General features: G+C 65.1%; 1 protein-coding gene across 1 annotated transcript; it reads right to left on the bottom strand.

Annotated features, from left to right (window-relative positions):
- Window positions 1-12271: 12271 nt before the first annotated feature.
- On the bottom strand, window positions 12272-17537 carry DUSP7 (dual specificity phosphatase 7). Its single transcript, XM_023747273.1, has 2 exons — window positions 16630-17537; window positions 12272-14203 (listed from the first exon to the last, which is right to left on the bottom strand). The coding sequence occupies exons 1-2, from the start codon at window positions 17198-17200 to the stop codon at window positions 13896-13898; spliced, it is 879 nt and encodes a 292-aa protein (XP_023603041.1). The 5' UTR covers window positions 17201-17537; the 3' UTR covers window positions 12272-13895.
- Window positions 17538-18127: the final 590 nt, after the last annotated feature.

Raw genomic sequence — 18127 nt, 5'->3', positions numbered from 1 at the left:
GCCCTGGCCTGGCACAGTCTTCTCTCCCCGGCCGTACGCCTCCCGCTCAGACACCTGCCCCGACGTCCACTCGTGGGCCCCACGAAGCTCTCAGACGGCACCTGTGGTCTCGACTCTGGCCCAGTTCCAGGGGAGCCGCTGTGGTTCCCGAAGGCAGAGGATGGACAGACAGGCCCGGGGCCGTGTGCTTGCCCGGCTCCTGGAGGATCCAATGGCCCTGGGCCCTCCCTCTGCCCAGGCCCCTGGCCCTGCGTCCCCAGCCGACTCCCGACTCCCCGAACTGCGGCTTCATGCCCCACCCATCCCTGTGGCCGGTGGCTGTGTGGCCCTGAGTCCCGCAAGCCCTGAACTCCAGTGTCCTGGCGGTCGGTGGGCCAGCGGGGTCTGCTTCGGCCGGCGTCGAGGCTGCAATGTCAGAGCCACAAGCACATAATAGCCTCCACAGAGCCCCCAGGACTGGCCTGGGCCCCTGCGCTGGGTGTCCCGTGTCCCCCCTGCATCCAGCTGTCCTTTCCTCTGTAGGAGGGAAGGTGTCCCACACCTGGGACCTTCCTGTCCTCAGAGCCGGCTGAGCTGCAGCTGAGAATTGCTGCCGGCTTGGGGATGTGTGTGTATATATATATATATATATATTTTAAAGGACAGTTTTCCGGGGGGAAACACGCAGGAGCTATAATTAGTCGGGAAGAGGAAAGGAGCGAGCGTGTGAATCACCAGCCGCAGTGACAGACGGTTGGAGCCGAGCAGAAGTTTGGGGAAAAGCTGCTGGTAGTGGGGGTGCGTTAGGGGTGGGGTTCTGTCACTGAAGTCTTCATGCCCTCCCCCGAGACTCTGCCACCCATCACCTTGTCAAGGTCTCAGCTCCTCGCCTCCCTGCATCTCCTGCCTGCTCCGACTGTCCCCCGGCCTGCCCCGCCACCCCCGGGCCTGCTCCGACTGTCCCCCGGCCTGCCCCGCCACCCCCGGGCCTGCTCCAACTGTCCCCTGGGCCTGCCCCGCCACCCCCGGGCCTGCTCCGACTGTCCCCCGGCCTGCTCTGCCACCCCCGGGCCTGTTCTGACTGTCCCCCAACCTGCCCCGCCACCCCCGGGCCTGTCCGACTGTCCCCCGGGCCCGTGCCAGTCCCCGCTTCCTGGTCCCTGGGCGGACGGCCTGGCAGCTCAGCTGAGGGAGACCCGGCAGAGGGTTGGGGCTGCCAGGGCGTTGGCGACCATCTATTCCGACCTCTCGCATAGTCAGCCACCTGCTCAAACACCAAGCTCTGTCGGGGCCGCAGCCCAGCAGCCCAGGGGCCAAGGCCGCCAGCAGGGAGGGCAGCCTCTCTGCCCATCGGGTCACAGTGGCCATGCGGAGCCAGCCCCGGGCAGGGCACTGGGCCGCCGAGGTGACCATGCCCAGCCCCATGCCCGCTGAGCTCCGTATCCTGATGGGGGTGGCCACCAGCCCTGTAGGGGAGAACGCCTGGTGCCACAAAGCAGGAGGCACAGGACCCGGGACCCAGAAGCAGCTCTGATCCAGCCTGGTGGGTATGGAGGGCTTCACCGGGAGAGTGGGATGGTGCTAAAGGCTGCAAAGGCAGTGGTCGTCATTGCTGGTAGGTGGCATTAAGAGGCTCTGGCCGGGTGCGGGGAGCAGCAGGTGTTGGGGTGGGGCTGCTGGGAGTGCAGCTTCTGGGGGGTCACGGCCCGTGCTCATTCCCGGGGTTTCTCCTGAGCAGCTGAGAGGGCGGGGCTGGCTGGCCCGGGCACCCTGGGGAGCTGTTGGCCTGTGTCCCTGGCCCTTGGGGACCCTCCACTGGTTCTTTTTGATGTGGGCCCACTGCCCCGGGGCAACCCCTGCCTGGGCAGTCAGTGCCAGGGAGGCTGTGCCCCAGGCTCAACCCTCCCTCCTCTCCCCTGGCAGAGGGCTGGCCGCCCGGTCTCCAGGGAGCTCAGCCCAGGCCCCGGGCACCCTGGGGCAGAGCAGCCAAGGCCCCAGGTCCCCAGGGAGGGGACATGTCCTCCCCGGAGAGAGTCTGGCATCACTCAGCACAGAGAGCTCCCCCGCACCCCAGACCCAGGGAGCCCCGGACTATGGCTGCCCGGCCTCCACACTGGGGGTCGGAGGTCAGAGGGAGGGAGCATCCCCAAGCAGCAGGACCACGTTAGGAAAGAACTCTGGGCACAAACGCCCTTCTGCTTTGGGGTGCGGGGAGCCCCTGGTCCCAGGCCCCAGACCAGCATCCAGGCTCAAGGCTCAAGCCGTGCCCTCCTGGGGTCTGACAATGAGCTTGGAACCAGGATGTCGCGTCCAGGCCTGCTCAGAGTCCAAGGGCATCGTGGGTCATTCATTCAGCAAACACCTTCTGGGCACATGACCTGTGCCAGGCATTGTGCTGGGCCCCGAGGCCCTGAGGGGCAATGGAGCTGAGGGACACGTGACCAGGCAGGGACAGTGCAGGACAGAGTGTGCAGGCTTGTGGCAGGGGAGGGTGCACAAGGGGTGGGGGGACCCCCTGCTGAGGTCAGGGTGAGCTTCCTGGAGGAAGGGGCATATAAGCTGAGTTCCAGAAGGTTGACTGTGCCCTCAGCCAGGGAAGAGGAGAAGGCAGTTCCAGGAGGAAAGAACATCAAATGTGAAGCCCAGGAGCAGAGAGCGCGGGTGTGTGTGGGGGGGGACCGTGTTTCCTCAGGGGTGCAGGGGAGGGGAGGTCTGGGAGCAGGGCAGGGAGAAGGACGGGCTGTGAGTGCGGAGGCAGCACTGGGCCCGGAGCCCCACGAGCCCCACGAGCCCACCCAGGGCTCCGGAGAAGTAAGAAGGGGGGGGGCAGAGGAGGGTGCCTCCCAGCAGCCTCGGGCCTTTGGAGAAATCACCCCGTTCACTGCAAGGAAAACAGGGGAGCGTGACTGTGTTGCTTCCTGTCCTGAAATCAAGGTGACTTCCTAGGTGTTTGCTAATTGGTTTGGGACTTTCTGTCATTTTGTTTTAGAAGAAAATGATTATAGGTGTTGAGAATAAATGCAATTATGGTGGGGCGCTGAGCGCAGAGAGTGGAGGGAAAACGCCCCCCTGAGCTCGCCCACGCCGTCACGGAGGCAGCAGGAGCGCGGGCAGAGGGAGCAGCGGCCCAGGCGCAGGGGGCGCTTTCAGGGCCCAGTGGAGCAGCAGGGGGGCTGGGTGGAGGGGAGGACTGGGAGGGCCTCCAGCTGGCTTCCGGTCTGCTTGCACACCTCCTGGGACGGAGCGCTCACTGCTTCTCGTCTGTCTATGGTGAACTTGCTCCCGGGCAGATGTTGGGCAGCTCTTCCTGAGCAGGGGGTGCTGCCCCCCGCCCCCCAGCTCCATGCAGGGCTCTCTGCAACATAATCTCTACCCTGTCCTGGACCCTTGACCTGGTGTCTCACCTGCTCCGCCTGAGGTGAGGCTGGGCAGGGCCCTGGGCTTCTGCTGACTGCACGGCCCTGGATCTGGTCTCCCAGGCGGGTGGTACCTGCAACTCCGTCCCGATGGCTGGAGGGGCAGACTCCCCAGCTGGCGCCAGCGGCGAGTGAGGAGAGGCCCACGTCCGCTTCCTGGATGCCGGGCCTGCTGTCCAGCACGTCCCGAGGGCCCGGCCTGGCTGAGGACACGAGCCAGTAGGCAGGGCCCGACAGACCGGGGCGCCGATGGCCAGACGGGGGCTCCAGATCCGGGTGCGCCTTTGCTCGGCAAGCTTCCGTGTGGCCTCTGCCACATGTCTGGCCCCATGATGGCTGCTGGGTCCTTGGGATGTGTTAGACACAGACCTGCCCATGGACCCCGGGAGCCCATGGCCTGGACAGGTGTGGGGAAGGCAACAGAGAGCAACGGCCCTGCATCCTGGGCCATCCCAGGGGGTCCACTCCAGATTTGGGAGCAAAATCCTATGTAATCCGCCTTCCGCCCCGCAGCCACGGAGGGGCCTCTCGAGGTCACCGTGGTCCCCGCTCCTGGGGCTCGACCTGCACGGCTCCCCATCGCGGGTTCCCGCCCCCCCCTCCCTGGGACTCGCCCCTTCCTCCGCCCGCACACGCAGGGGCCATGGTCTCCCCAGCCCGGCCTCTGCCTGGAAATGGCCTCGCTCATCTCACGTGCCGGCTCCTCCTCAGCTTCCCGGCCTCCAGACCACGACAGCCTCTGCGCCCTGTCCCTGGAGCCCCAGCGCGCGTGCCTTGGGGTGACAGCAACAGCCGTGACACCGGCCCTGTGCTGGGAGCCACCTCAGCACCAAGTAAGTGCAGAAAAGTTTTCAGTGAAACATATTTGGATCAAAGACGCATGGGGAGCCAAGTTCACTCATCAAGGGATTTCTCTAGTGCCCACTGTGTGCCCGGGCTGGCTGGGCACGGAGGAACTGGCTGTGGACAGACAGGCGGACTGCCTGTGCCCTTATGGGTGTGAGGACAGAAGGACTGCCTGTGCCCTTATGGGTGTGAGGACAGAAGGACTGCCTGTGCCCATATGGGTGTGAGGACAGATGGACTGCCTGTGCCCGTGGCTGACGTGACCAGGCCCAAGTCCTCAGCGCTGTGCCCTGCCAGCAGGGAGGGCTCTGAAGGACACAGAGGGACAGACGGCTCTTCCTCTGCCAGGACAGCGGCCATTCATCAGGAGATAAGCAGTGGCCGGAGGCAGAGCGGCGGAAGGAGCTGTCTGCAGGAGATAACCCGGGGTCACTCGGAGGGCACAGGGCACAGGAGGGCTCCTGTCCCCACCCCCAGGCCACCCAGGCCCCGGGACTCCCCCACCCCGGGGGGGTGCCCTTCCTTGAATCTGGCTGCGGGCACCTGCCCAGGCGGGACTCATTGGAACTCAGGTATGAGAGGTTTAACCCCATGACGCTGCTCACCCGGCCTCATGTCAACCCCAGGGGGACACAGGCCTCTAATCCTGAGGCGACGAGCGCCCGGCTGCCTCCTGGACCAGCGGGAGCTGGGAGATCCTGTGGTCAACTAGCCATGCCCGCGGGGCGTGGGGCCTGGGGGTGAGCTGTGATGGCCGCGTGTTTGCAGCCCTACATTGTGCAGATGGGGACACTGAGCCCCAAAGAGTCGCTCCCCTGGGACCGCAGCAGGCGGGGCCCTCCCTCAGGCCCGGCTGACCGCTCTGCTTCCCTTCAAGGGGTGATTGTCTCGGCAGATTCCCAGGAAGGGGACGGGGGTCAAAGGTTATGCATATTTTTAGGCCTTTTGACTCAAGTTGCCAAATGGCCTCCAGAAAGCATCTCGGGGCCCTCGCCCTTGGGGGGCTGTGAGGCAGCTATGAGGAGAGAAGCCCCCCCCCCCCAGGAAGCTCAGTTACCTCTGTGGCCTGGGACGGAGCAGCCTGGACTCACCTCCCCCTTCTCACACCCCCTCCCCCCCCCCCCCCCCCAGGAAAGAGCTCACCTGCGCGACGCCAAGGCCTTCCCCTGTGGACACAGCATGCGGGCCAGCCCTGCCCTCCTGGCGGCTCACGGGGCGCCACGGATGTGCAAGCCCTCGAAGCCCTGGTGGGCAGCATGGGGGCTCAGCACGGGCACTGAGCTCGGCCTGGGGCCCAGGCGGCTTCCCGGGAGAGGCGAGGCCAGCCCACCAGGCCGAGTAGGAAGCAGGTGGCTGGGCACAGAGGCCAGGGCAGTGCAGCCAGGCCTTGGGGGAGCCTGTCCCTAAGCCTCTCTGGGAGGGGCCTGACCTCGGGACAAAGCACCCCCATTCGGTCCCTCCTGCCCAGACAAGGGCTGGGGTTGGCTGGGCCTCAGTTTCCACACTTAGTGTCATGCGAACCTGGTAGCGGGGTGTGGAGAGCTCGAGTGAGGCTTCAGCTTTGAGCGAGAGCCTCTGCGGCCCCCAGACCCCCAGGAGGCAGACTTCTCCTGAGAGGGAACTTGCCGCAGCCCCGTCCCCTCACCCCCCTCACCCTGATGGCGGCTGCAGCAGGTCATCCAGGGGCCCAGTGTCATCAGGCCAGGCTCCCGCTGGGCTCCCCGGGCACCTGAGCTGCCTCCACCTCTCGGTCCCCCGAGGGCCACAGTCCAGGGGCCACCTAGCAACAGAAGGAGGTGGAAACTCTCAGAGCCCAGGCCTCGGTGTCTGCAGCTGGGTCAGAGCAGGGCCCTGGCTTCAGTGGGCTGGGCGGCCTGAGGGACCAGGACTCTGAGACTGGGGGTCAGCAAGACAGGCAGCCAGGACAGGGGGGCCCTGGACAGGGTGTAGGTGGGAGAGCGTCCGCCTCCACTCCCAGGCGGCCTGACCTTCGCCCAGCCCGAGCCCAGCACCCTTCACTGGGGCAGTGCCCGCTCCCCACCCTGTGCTCCTGGGAGCCCTGAGGAGGGGGTGCAGGAGGCAGCGGGGAGGGCTGGGCTGGGCATTTCCTGCCGACGGTGCCAGGCTCCAGTGCCCTGCAGGGGTGATTCTGTGGTCTTAGTCAGAGGAAGTGAGGCAGAGTGAATGGCACTGCGTGTGCAGTGCCCCCGGGCCTGGCGGGCAGGGTGGGGAGACGGGCAGCCTAGGAACCAGGGAGCGGGCCTGGCCCTCAGTTCCCCCAAAGCCACACACCACAGCCGGCCTCCTGCCTGCACCGGGTGGGTCACCCTGAGACCAGGCCCAGGGGTGAGCCGCCCCAGCCACCGCTCCCTCCTGCCGTGGCTGAGTCTCTCCTTGCTGCTCACCTGCGGTGTGGCTTAGACCTCACCCCCTCCTGCCCTCCCACCCGGTCTGCCCTGGGAGCCTCGGGGCTCTCATCGGTGAAGGGGGCGAACTGGAAACTGCGTGCCCCTGGCTGTCCCCCCAACATCAGGGGCCACTCTCAGGGTCCAGGGGAAAGAGCCCCCCAGGAGGGAGTTTACACCCTCCTTGAGCAGGAGGGCGATCCAGGCCCAGAGGGCAGGGCCCCCTGCACAGCTGGCTGCGGGCAGGTGTGCCCGGTGGTGGTGCCCCAGCCCCTGGCCCTGGCAGAGCTCCCAGGAGGGGTCAGCGAACAGAGCCTCCTTCCCCCGCATCGCGTGGTGATGTATTCACCCCATGGCTGCCTGTAGGCCCAGGCTGTGGGCACCTCCGCCAGCTCCCCGCCCCCCCAAACCCTCCCCCATGCCCACAGCCCCTGCTCTGGGCCCTGACACCCTCATTCCCAGCCTTCTCCCCGACCCAGCTCTGACCGAGGGGGTCAAGGTGCAGTGTCTGTGTTGGCCCCCCTCTCCCTGGCTGAATGGAGAGGGAGGAAGCACGGGCTCAGGGCCCGCAGCCCTAAGGGAGGAGGCAGGAGGCAGGCTGCGTAGTTAGAGCACCTGGGGAGGTCCTGGCCCGCCTGCCTCTACAGCCAGGTGCTCGTGGAGGGCGGGGCGAGCCCAGGGGCGAGCAGAGGGAGCCTTAAGGTAGCCCACACCACGGAAGTCACCGGAAGGTCGGCCTGGAGAGGACTAAGAGGCCTCCTCGGCTCTCCCTCCCCTTGGGCCAGGGCCCCTCCCCACCCCTCTCTCCTGGGGGCCAGTCCTGCTGGGACAGAGCCCAAGTGGAAAGTCGGACTCCTTGGGGCTGCAGATGGGAGTGGAGCCCGGGAGGCCGCCTCAGCCGGCCCTGCCCGCAGGAGGAAGACCGAGGCTGGGGCAGGGGGGCCAGGGCAGAGCCTGGCATCCTCATGGCAAACCCTCTGACCCAGCCTGATGGAGCCCAGAGGGAAACGGAAGGACGGAGGAGGGTCGCTGGGATGCCCGTGGCCAGGCCAGATGGGGAGGAGTGCCGGGCCGGGCGGGCTGGGCGAGCTGGGCGGGCGGCCTCTGCTCCCGGGTGGGGGCAGCGGCTGTTGATCCAGCCCAACAAGGATGAAACGGCGCCTTTGTCCTTCGGCGCCGAAGTTGCTGTGACTGGAGGAGGCGTGACGTGAAAGGGTCATTGTTCCCACTTGGGCAGCCCCTCGGGGAGCTGAGGACCAGCCCGGGGCAGGCTTCGTGCCAAAGCGCAGCCCTGCCCGCTGCCTGCGGTGGTCAGATGCCCGCGTTCTTGGCCTCCTACCCCTGGCCGGTCCCCTCTGCTCCCAGGCCAGCCTGAGTGCAGTGTGCACCCCATGGAGGCCCCTCGATACTGCAGAGCGTGCAGGGGGGACCCCGTGTTGGGGGCTGGGCTCTGCTCTGTGCACTCATGTGAGCCAGGGAGGAGGGGTGCCTGGGAGCCTGCAGAGAGCAAGGGGGTGAAGAAGGCGCTTGGTCCTGGGACAAGGACACACGCAGGGACATCTGAGCCTGTGGCCCCAGGAAATGTCCCCCACCTGGCAGACGAGGGGAGGGAGGCCCAGAGAAGGGACTAGGGGGCCCAGGCTGCACAGCACTAGCCTCCCCCAAGTACCCACCCCTGTGGGCCTCACTCTCTCTGGACACCTGATGCCTCCATCCTGCCAGCTCCCAGCCCCCCTCATTCTCCCCCAGCAACCCCCGCCACCTTTACCAAACCCAAACCTGCCTGGGTCCCTCCTCGGCTCCAAGCTGCCCTGGCCTCCGTGTCCAGCAAGCTCTCGTGCGGCCCTTCAAGGCCTCAGGTCTGGAGTCTTCCTAGCCCTGTGTGGGCCGCTGACCACACTGTGGACGGTTTTATCTTCCTGGCTCCGGCCCCCTCCGGGCTCAGGGGAAGAGCCAGAGGCTGGGCAGGGTCACCAGGAGCTGGGGGCCCCTTCCGCCCGCCTGGCGGCCTGGATGGCTTCAGTGCCCACAACTGCTCTCCCTGCCCCACCTCGCCACTGCCCCCCGCACCTGGCATCGGGCTCAGCTGACCCAGGCCAATTAACCCTCCCCCAGCCCAGAGGAGATCTGGCTCCAGAGTGAGGCTTTTTTCCCCTGGAGGGACGGAGCTAATTAACTGAGAGGGCTTAATTAATCAATTAGCGTGGCCTCCAGACCCCTCCACTTAGCTGAGGCAGCGGCAGGCATTTATAAACAGGAGCTGCCAGCCCTTCTCGGCAACCAAAGGGGAAGGCAGCGATCCCGGTGGGCACAGGCAGGAGCCCAGTCAGTGGCAGAGAGGTGCCCGTCCCCCCCCCCCCCCGCAGCTCTGAGCAGGTGCAGAATCAACAGCACCCGGGCATGCGGCATACACAGTGCGGCACGCACTCTGTGACACACGCCATGCGCACAGGTCACAGGCCTGACATCCAGAGCGGGGCAAGTGCCCAGAGGTGGCCCAGACAGTGGCCAGAGAACTGCTGATCCCAGCCAGACCCAGCACCTTGGCCAGCCAGGCCTCCAGGGGATGGGGCTGCACAGAGGGCCAAGGGAGCCAGAGCAGGCACCAGCCCCCCAGTTGGGGGAGGAGTCTGGGAAGGCTTCCTGGAGGAAGCAGCATGTTAGCTAGAGAGAGGAAGCTGCTGGCAGCAGGTGCGGGTGATGCAGAGAACTCCAGGGGAGGAAAGGCTGTGCAAAGGCCTGCAGGCCGGAGCAGCAGGAGGTTCCTCCATCACTGAGACCTGCTGGGTCTGTTCCATCTGAGAAATGAGGGGCCGTGTGTGTGTGTGTGTGTGTGTGTGTGTGTGTGTCTGTGTGTGAGTATCTGGTCCCTCACGGGGCCGGGGGGAGAAGCTCCCAGCCGGATGGAGGAGGCAGGATCTGGAAGGAGCGACGCCGGCAGCAGACCCTGTCTCCCTCTGACCGGCTGAGCCTTGCTTCCCCGTCTGCACAGGGCGGGGGGGCAGGAGGATCCGGAACTCTCCCAGGCTCTCGGGTCCTCCGGGTACCGGCAGTCAGAGGGGAGCGAGCCCAGGGGGCCTCTGGGAAGAGGTGAGAGAGCTGTGCCCAGAGGAGGCCCAGAACCAGTGGGGAAACGTGTCAAAGATCAGACCACAGGCTCCTGGGTGCCTCCCTCCAGGCGCACCTGCTTCCCGCCAGGCCCCCGGCGTCTGAAAGGGTTGGGTGCGGGGGGCTGACGTTTCGGCCACATCCACACTGACCGGAGGGCAGCCCAGTGCAGACAGGGTGGGGGCAGGCCTGAGGGTGCCAGGCAGTGGCGGCAGCAGGGAAGGGGCAGGGGCCACATGGGCTTGCTGCCCGCCCCATCCATGAGGATGAATGGCTGTGTTTGCTCGCTGGGGAGGGGCTGTGGGGTGGCGGCTCTCCTGAGGCTCCCCCCCCGCCCCCCCCTGCTCAGCAGACCCACCCTAAGGAAGTGCTCACGTCTGTTGTGGTCTTGTCAGACCTCCCGCAGGTGACTGTGCCCCATGCTACAAGTCCGTTCTTGTGTCTGGCCTTAGTCACTGCTGCTGTTGCACCTGATTCATTTGTCGGAGGACAAGTGAGGGCCCCATTATCCTGCCGCCCAGCCTGACATCACTGAACCCCCTGGGCATGTTCCCACTCCCCCACTCCCGGGATGGCCCAGCCGGCACCGGAAATGGCTGTGGGATGAATGTGTGAGCGGGTGGGTGGCTCAGGTCCTCCTCCCGTGAGAACGCTGAGAGGTGTCTGAGCGATGGATGAGGCGTCGCTGGGAACTGGGCTGAGATGGAGAAGGAAAAGGGGACCCAAAGGAAGAGGAAGGTCAGGAGGAAAGAGATGGGACTGAGGACACAGAGACAAAGCCGGTCCACCCCAGAGAGCTGGTGTCCAGGAGCTCAGGGGACACAGGCACCCAGGGCCTCAGCCACAGGCGGCCTGGGCTGCACAGGGCCCATGAGGGGCGGGGGGGGAGGGGGGGGGCGGAAGGAGCAGGTGGGATAAGAGCTCCGAGGGGACCCTGAGCCAGAACAGAGGGACCAGGAAGCGAGAACCTGGGGCTCGGTGAACACAGAGGAAGCACGGCCTTGCTCAAGGCCACCCAGTGAGGACCCAAGGTCACAGTGAGCCACCCAGCAGGACCTGGGCCTCTGTCCCGGCAGGCACAGTGCCCATGAGGACACTGAGGGTCAGAGAGGCCACTTGGCCTGGGGAGGGCCCTGTGGGGGAGGCCTCTCTCCTGCGGCCGCCTCCCTCCGTCCTGTGCTTGGGCACGCTGGCACTGCCAGGCACTTACTCAGCCTGTCGAGGGCCCAGCCCCCAGCCGGGCACCCGCGGGCTTCCCCAGCCCTGGCCGAGGGCAGTGAGAGCGAACAAAGGCCCAGTCTCTGCCTGCCCAGGCTCCCACCCCCTCGCCCGCCCCTGGCACAGAAGGACCAGGCCCCCAAGGAAGTGCAAGAGCTAAAGCAGCACCCACCCCTTTGCCAAGGATGCAAGTCGCCCCCCCCCCCCCCCGCGCCCCCCGCACGGGCCTGCTGGCCACACAGCAGTGCCCACATTCCAAGCGAGAGGGGTAGGAGCTGGCGGCCACACAGCCGGGACGCGGCCCAGGTCCCTTCGCTCAGAGCCGGCCCTCTACCCCACACAGGCTTGCCGGTGCCATGGTTCTGGTCATTCTGGTCAGGTTCCCTCCAGGCAGAGCCGGGGCAGGGAGAGAAAGAGCCCAGAGCGACCCCTGGGAAAGGTCACATGGAGGGAAGGGATCAAGTCACGTGAGAGGCAGAGATGGGGAAACCGAGTCAGCGCCCAAGCCTCCTGGTCCCTGACTGGGGTCACTCAATCCAGTTAGAGATGAAGGAGACGTAAGCCCCTCTGAAGCCCGGCTCCCCGTCTGTAACCTGGGGCTGTCACCACTGGGGCCTCACTGCCCCGGGCGTGGCACCATCCTTCTGCTGGCCCTTCCCGGCAGGGCCCAGCCTTGAGCCCCAGAGGGCCTGCGTGGATGGCCAACTCCCCCCTAGGCCCAGGCTGACCAGGAAATGGATACTGGGTGTCTGGGCGACTGGCCCCCCTCAACAGAGATGGGAACAGGCTCAGGGAGGCTGAGGGACCTGCAGGTCAGCTAGTTCCAAAGGAGCAGCAGGCTGACCCGTCCCTGACAGGTTTCATGCCCCACTGGCACCCCGTTGCTGCAGGGGTAGGGGAGAGTGATCAGTGGGCAGCCCCTGTCCCACCCACAGGGCCTGGGGCTGCAGGGCACAGAGCCCTGGGCCACCTGGACAATGTCCCAGCAGACAGACTCAGGAGATGCAGAGCGGGGCTCAGCTTTGGGACCTTGGTCCACGAAACCGGCCCAAGCCTCCTTCTCCTGTCAGCCAATCAGCGAAAGCCCAGAGAAAGCCGGTGCCCGGCCTGCCAGTGCCCGGGGCCGTGGAATGCCCACACCCCGCTTCTCCCCGAGGCGGGGCGCTCCTCCCGGCTGTGGGCACCTCCCACCGAGCGGAGCAAGTGCCGGCAGACCCCAGCCACCACTTCACACCGAACAGGCGCTGGATGCTGGCCACAGGGTCCCCTGGTCCCCGGCCCTTCAGACACCACGATTCATTTTAAAGAAAAAATAATATTTATTTGCAATATAAACAAAGTCCCGTCGCTGGCTCGGGATGTGTGTGTGTGTGTGTGTACATATATGTAGGGTCACAAATTTTCCTTCATAAGGTCATAAAGCAAAACTGGCCCCTCTTGGCATACTCTCATTTACACAAATCTGATGCATCTTTCTGGGTTTTTCTCTTTAAAAGTAAAAAAGAGAGAGAAAGAGAACCATGTACAGCATGGAAGCTTTTTGTCAATTTCTCGACTGTGGCAAGATTTGAATCTGCTGCCTTGAAGAATCCCTGAAAACAACCCCCGAGAGGTAAGATGCAGTGGGGCAGAGGGGCCACGGCCCCGCTCAGGGACCCGGCCACCCGCTCCCCGCCCTGGCCCCACACGGTCCCGACACCCGGTAGAACTGAGGCTGGAGAAGGAACAAAACTGGAGAGGCTAACGGAATCCGTGGCTTTGTTCTGTGGATACTGGGGGTGGGGCTGGAGGACAGAGCCTTGCACCCCTTTCACTGCCCACCCACCCTCGCCCCTCTGCGCCTGCCCGGGCCGGAAATGGGATGGGTACGAGGTTCCTGGTCGCAGAAGGCATGGGCAAGACGAGCGCTGGGCAGGCCTCACTGGACCAAGGGGCTGGGAGTGGCAGCGGACCCAAAGCAACAGCCAGGGTGACGGACAGACACCTGGGAGGCATGGCGGGGCCCCTACCACCTGAGCTTCCCCCAGCCACTGGGCCTCCACTGTTACCAACAAACAGAGAGAAAGAGACAGAAGTAGTGGGTTTGTAGAGAAAAGGCCCGGGCCCAGGCCCTCCCAGGGGCCGAGCCCAGAGTGCTAATGCTACTGCTTGTGTCCCCTCCCCGCCAGCAGGACAGCTGCAGGGCCTCCGGCTCCTGTCGTGGTTAGTCTGCGGGCCCACCTGAGGGACGAGAGGGAGGGCAGAGAATGCAGAGACCACTGGCCCAGCCCCATCGCACCCGGCAGCTTCTCCAGACCAGCGCAGGGCCACGGGGGGGGGGGGGGGGGGGAACATGGGTGCGGCGGGGTCCCCCCTTCGAGAAGGGCCCGCTGCAGAAACAGGCTTCACACATGTGCAAAATGCATTTGGTCAAGATCAACACGGGGGTTCGTCTTTTCCATTAAAAAAAAAAGCAAACAAAAAACCAGTAACGGCATTTGTAAATAGAAAGGAAAACAAAACTGAGAACACTTCTCTCTCTCGCAGGATCAAGAAAGGGATGAAATACTGGTTTATACAATCCACTGCTGCATGTGGCCTGAAAATAACACTTTTCGTTAAAAAAGGAAAGTCAAGAAGACGTGGCCTCACGGTGCCCCGGGGCTTGGGTTTACCTGCCAAATAAAAAGTGAACTCGGTCCGTGGTGTCTTTAAAAACCGCCCACCTGGCTGGGCCATTCGCAGGAAGTGTCCTGGCCCCGTCTGTTCTGCAGCCCTGAGTCTGAGGCAGGGCCCCTCCGAGTCCTGCGCGGGGAGTGCTGCTGGGCTCCGTCCCCCGGATGGTGAGCGCTCAGCACCCGTCGGCCTGGCCTCCGGGCACAGGCGATGTCCGGGTTCCTCAGGCTCCCTGGGGAGGCCGGGACCCTGCCCACGGGGCCCGGCCTCACGTGGACTCCAGGGTGTTGAGGGGGAACAGGTTGTGGTTGGTGGGCGTGGAGAAGTAGAGCTGCTCGCTGGGCGTGTGGTTGTCGCACGGGCTGCTCAGCCCCAGCGTCCGCTCGAAGTCCAGCAGCTGCCCCATGAAGTTGAAGTTGGGTGAGATGTTGGACTTTTTCCTTTTGACGAAGTCGTAGGCGTCGTTGAGTGACAGGTTCATCTTCTGCATCAGGTAGGCCACAGTGACCGTCACCGAGCGGCTGATGCCCGCCAGGCAGTGCACCAGGACGCCGCACTTCTTGGAGCGCGCCTCGTCTGAAACACACGGGCCGGGGTCAGGGCGCCTCCTCCAGGAGCCGCGGGAGGGCGGCCCCCAGGGGGGCGTGGGGACGGGCTGGTGCTGCCTCTCTTGCGGGACAGCAGCCTGAGGCAGGTCAAGAGCAGGACGTGGGGAGGGCTCTGCCAGGCGTCAGACCAGGCCACCGGACGCCGGGCCTCGGCTGCTCGTCTACAGAGCAGGCCCGTGAGCAGGGCTCTTATAAGGACCTGAGCCAAGTGAGGGCCCCCAGACACGGGCTGTGGCCCCGTAATCACTGCTGGTCCCTCTGCTGCCACGAGTGAGCTGCGGGCGTCACCTGCACCCACGGCTAGTGAGCTGATTCACAGATGAGGAGACAGACACAGGGGCAGCGTGACAAGCCCCAGGCCATGGGGGCTCCTCCCAAGTCGCAGCACCCACTATGGCCAGCCCATTACGTGCACCCTGTGGGTGCCCCTCAGAAAGGGACTAGGGGCCCGGCCCCGCAGTTGGCTCTGGCTAGCCAGGGAGGAGGGCTCACAAGTGGGGTTTGCTGAAATGGGCCTACAGGCCAGTGACATCTTCCACCAACCAACCAGGTTCTGCCACCCTTGCCGACACCCCTCCCCCCTACTCCCCCCCCACCCTCAGCTCTCAGGCTCCTCTGCCTCGGATAGGAGCTCAACAAATACAGGTGGAGCCACTGAACCACTCGCCCTGTGATCTCCCCTCCCCTGGACCCAGGGCAGCTGCCCCTCTCAGCACCACAGCCGTGCCAGGTTCACAGATTAACAAGAGGCAGCCCAGGGCCCTCAAGGCTCCCACTTCCCTGCCTGTGAGCTCACTGGGCAGGGCATCCAGTCGGTGCTCAATCAGTGCACTCCTAACGATGCCCCGGGGGGTCACAGATCGCCCCTCACCTGGTGCCCACAGCCTGTGGCCTGGCCGAGCTTCCCCTCCCCACCTCCAGGGCTCCCCAGGGCTAAGCATTCAGTAGGTACTTAATTGAGACTCAGGGACTGACAGGGGAAGACGGATGCTGTGGCTTCACGGGGAGCCGTGTGGTCTGACCTTGAGATTGGGGGCAGAAGGCGGGGAGAGATGGGCCTCTAGTGGTGACACATCAGGATACGGGCAACGCCTGGCCCCCAACCCACTCCTGTGTGATCCAAAGTGAAACCACTTCCGTGCTTCATTTTTAGCCTTGGGGTGTGGCTGAGCAGTGGGGGGCTGGCGCTGGGTCCTGTCCCGCTGCGTCCTCTGATGCTTGGGCCTCCACTCCCTCCTCGTCAAGTGGGAAATAACGGTGCCCCCTTACACCCTGCTCCGTCCCCTCCCCAGACGCAGAGGGGCTTTCAAGAAGGAGAAAGGCATCTACAAGCCAGACTCAGCCCCTGGGAATCCGGGGTCCCTCCCCTCCCCTCCCTCACTGGGGTCAGCACAGACGCTGAGGCAGCACCACAGCGGGGGAGGGGGTCCCCCTCCCCGGGCAGCCCCAGCCCCTCCCCTAGGCCTCCGCTTCCTTCCTTCCTCCCAGCCAGGCACCTAGTTTTGGTTCCCAGTAAGCGGATGAGGCGGGGAAGCCTCCCACTTCCTGTTATTAAAGCCAGCCCAGCCCAGCCCAGCTGACACCCAAACGCCCTCACCGGACACGGCCGCCAGCAGAGAAGACTGCCCTGGCCACCCTCCCTGCCACCGGAGGCGGGCAGAAGCCCGGGTCTCCATTCACTGGTCCCTTCCCCACTCCCTGGGAGAGGGGGGCCCGGGAAGACGACCCCGAGTCCAGCAGCCTCCAGCTGGCTGAGGAAGCAGGATGGTGGGGGGGGGGTCAGAGATAAGGCAGCTCATGGAGACCAAGTCAGCTGAGGCTGGGCTGTAGGAGGCTCTAAGCCACACAGCAGAACACGCTGCTCTAGGGGCAGCCTCCCCCACATTCTCTCTACACCCCCTTTACCCGGGAGCATCTGGGGCCCCACCAAGGCGCTCTGGGTCCCCACATTCCAACAGCTGCCTGTGGGGGGTAGGCCTCTGGCTCCAGACCCCCCCATGAACTCCCTCAGGTATACAGTAGAGCCCACGGAGGCACCGTGACAGCCCCAGCCTGCAGACACGTGTGCTGGGGTGTGAGGCAGAGCCAGCGAGACCCGTGGGAGGTCTGAGAGCTGTGATGTTCCAGCTCGTTCAGCCCGAAACAGCAGCCAGAAAGGCCAGGCTGGGCAGGAGGGGTCTGAGGTGCCCGAGACCCAGGGACTGCTCAGACTGGGGGGCCTCGGTGACTCACAGCGGGCACGGGTACACCCATGGGCACACGCTGGCACATGCAGGGCACACACAGGCCTCGGCAGGCCCAGAGGTACCCAGTCAGGCGTGGCTACACCCAGAGTCCTGTACACATCTTGCCGCGCCTGCCCACCCTCCCCACCCACAGCACAGCAGCACCTACCGATGAAGCTGATGGCCTCGGGGAAGAACTGGGACAGGTTCTGGCTCCAGTGGTCGGAGATGGGGATCTGCTTGTAGGTGAACTCGCCGCCGTGCTCGAAGGCGTTGGGCAGGTTGGGCGTCACGTTGAGGATGTACTTGATGCCGTACTTGCCAAGCACGTCCAGGTTGGTGGAGTCCTTGGCGCAGCCGAGGTAGAGGTAGGGCAGGATCTGGACGGGGAAGGCCGGCTGGCTGGACGGCACAGGACTGCCGTCCGACTCGGTGGCGCTGCTGGGCAGCTCCCGGTCCGACTCCCCGTCCGAGCAGTCAGAGCTGATGCGCAGGCCCCCCAGGCCCAGCACGGAGGTGGGCGGCGAGCTGCTGGGCGAGGACGAGCTGTCCACGTTGGTCTCGCAGTGCTCCGAGTACTCCGTCTGGAACTTGTTGAAACCACCTGTGGCCAGGGCAAGGCAGGGCCTGGGTGAGAGGCTGGCCATGCCCCTGGCCAGTGCTCCGGCCCCAATGGGGGCCACACAAGACCAACGATAGTCAGGGGTCCCCGTGTCAAGCACCATCACAACAGCCAACATGGGCTGTGCCGGTCAGTCACACATGTACCTTCTCCTGTTTTCCCCACATCTGTCCTATGACCCACTTCACAGATGTGGAAACTGAGGCCCCAGGAGGGGAAGTAACAGGCCTGAGCTCCAAACCCTTACTCATTAGGCTTCAGGGCCCCAGCCATACCACCAGCGTTAGGGCCCCGAGCACAGGCCCCAGCTCCTCCCTCCTCTGCAGCTCCTCTGCGCACCTGGCCCGCCCGGGGTTTGCCCACTAATGGCTAAGTGTCAGCGAAAGCAGACAGCCCCATCTCGGGCCAGCACCGGCGGGTCTGCAAACCGCTTGTAGACAGGACTGCAGAGGCCAGAGCTGTGTCGGGGTTAGAAGCAAAGAGGCCTGCGCCTCGGATTGGGAGTCCAGGGCTTGCCCCCACCCCCAACCAGAGTCTGTATTGGCCGGTCATTTCCCCCCAAGGGGCAGATTCATGAGGCCCCAGCTCCACTGCTCCAAAACCCTCCCTCAGAACACAAGACCCCCCTCGCCTTGGATCCAGGGAGGGGGAGAGCCACCAGGGCTTTACAGGGAGGAGAGATGGGGAGCGTCTGCAGCAAGGCTCGGGCCCTGCGTCGGCCTCCCCTCCCTCCCGCCTGCCCGCCTGCTGCCAGCGAGAGGCCATTTTGGAATGTTAATTGGAAACACCGGCTGCAGCCACTAGCGGCCCCCCCCCTACCCCCCGACTCCCTCTTCTGCAAGCTCTGGGGCAGCAGTCTGGGTCTGGGGGCCCCGGAAAACTAGGGCCAGGGCAGGGAACACTAACTCACAGCCCGCCCTCCCCCCTCAGAGGCCTTCCAAGAGGCGGTGGAACCTCCAAGGCAGCGAGCTATAGCGGAAAGGCTCAGTCCCCCAACTCAATGTCCCTGTGCCCCGCGGGCGCGATGGTGCTCCAGGCTCCTGTG

This window comes from Myotis lucifugus, unplaced genomic scaffold (assembly GCF_000147115.1).
Source record: "Myotis lucifugus unplaced genomic scaffold, Myoluc2.0 scaffold_828, whole genome shotgun sequence".
Lineage (NCBI taxonomy): Eukaryota > Metazoa > Chordata > Mammalia > Chiroptera > Vespertilionidae > Myotis > Myotis lucifugus.
Note: the sequence above shows the minus strand (reverse complement) of the source record. Positions and strands in the feature narration are given on the sequence as shown.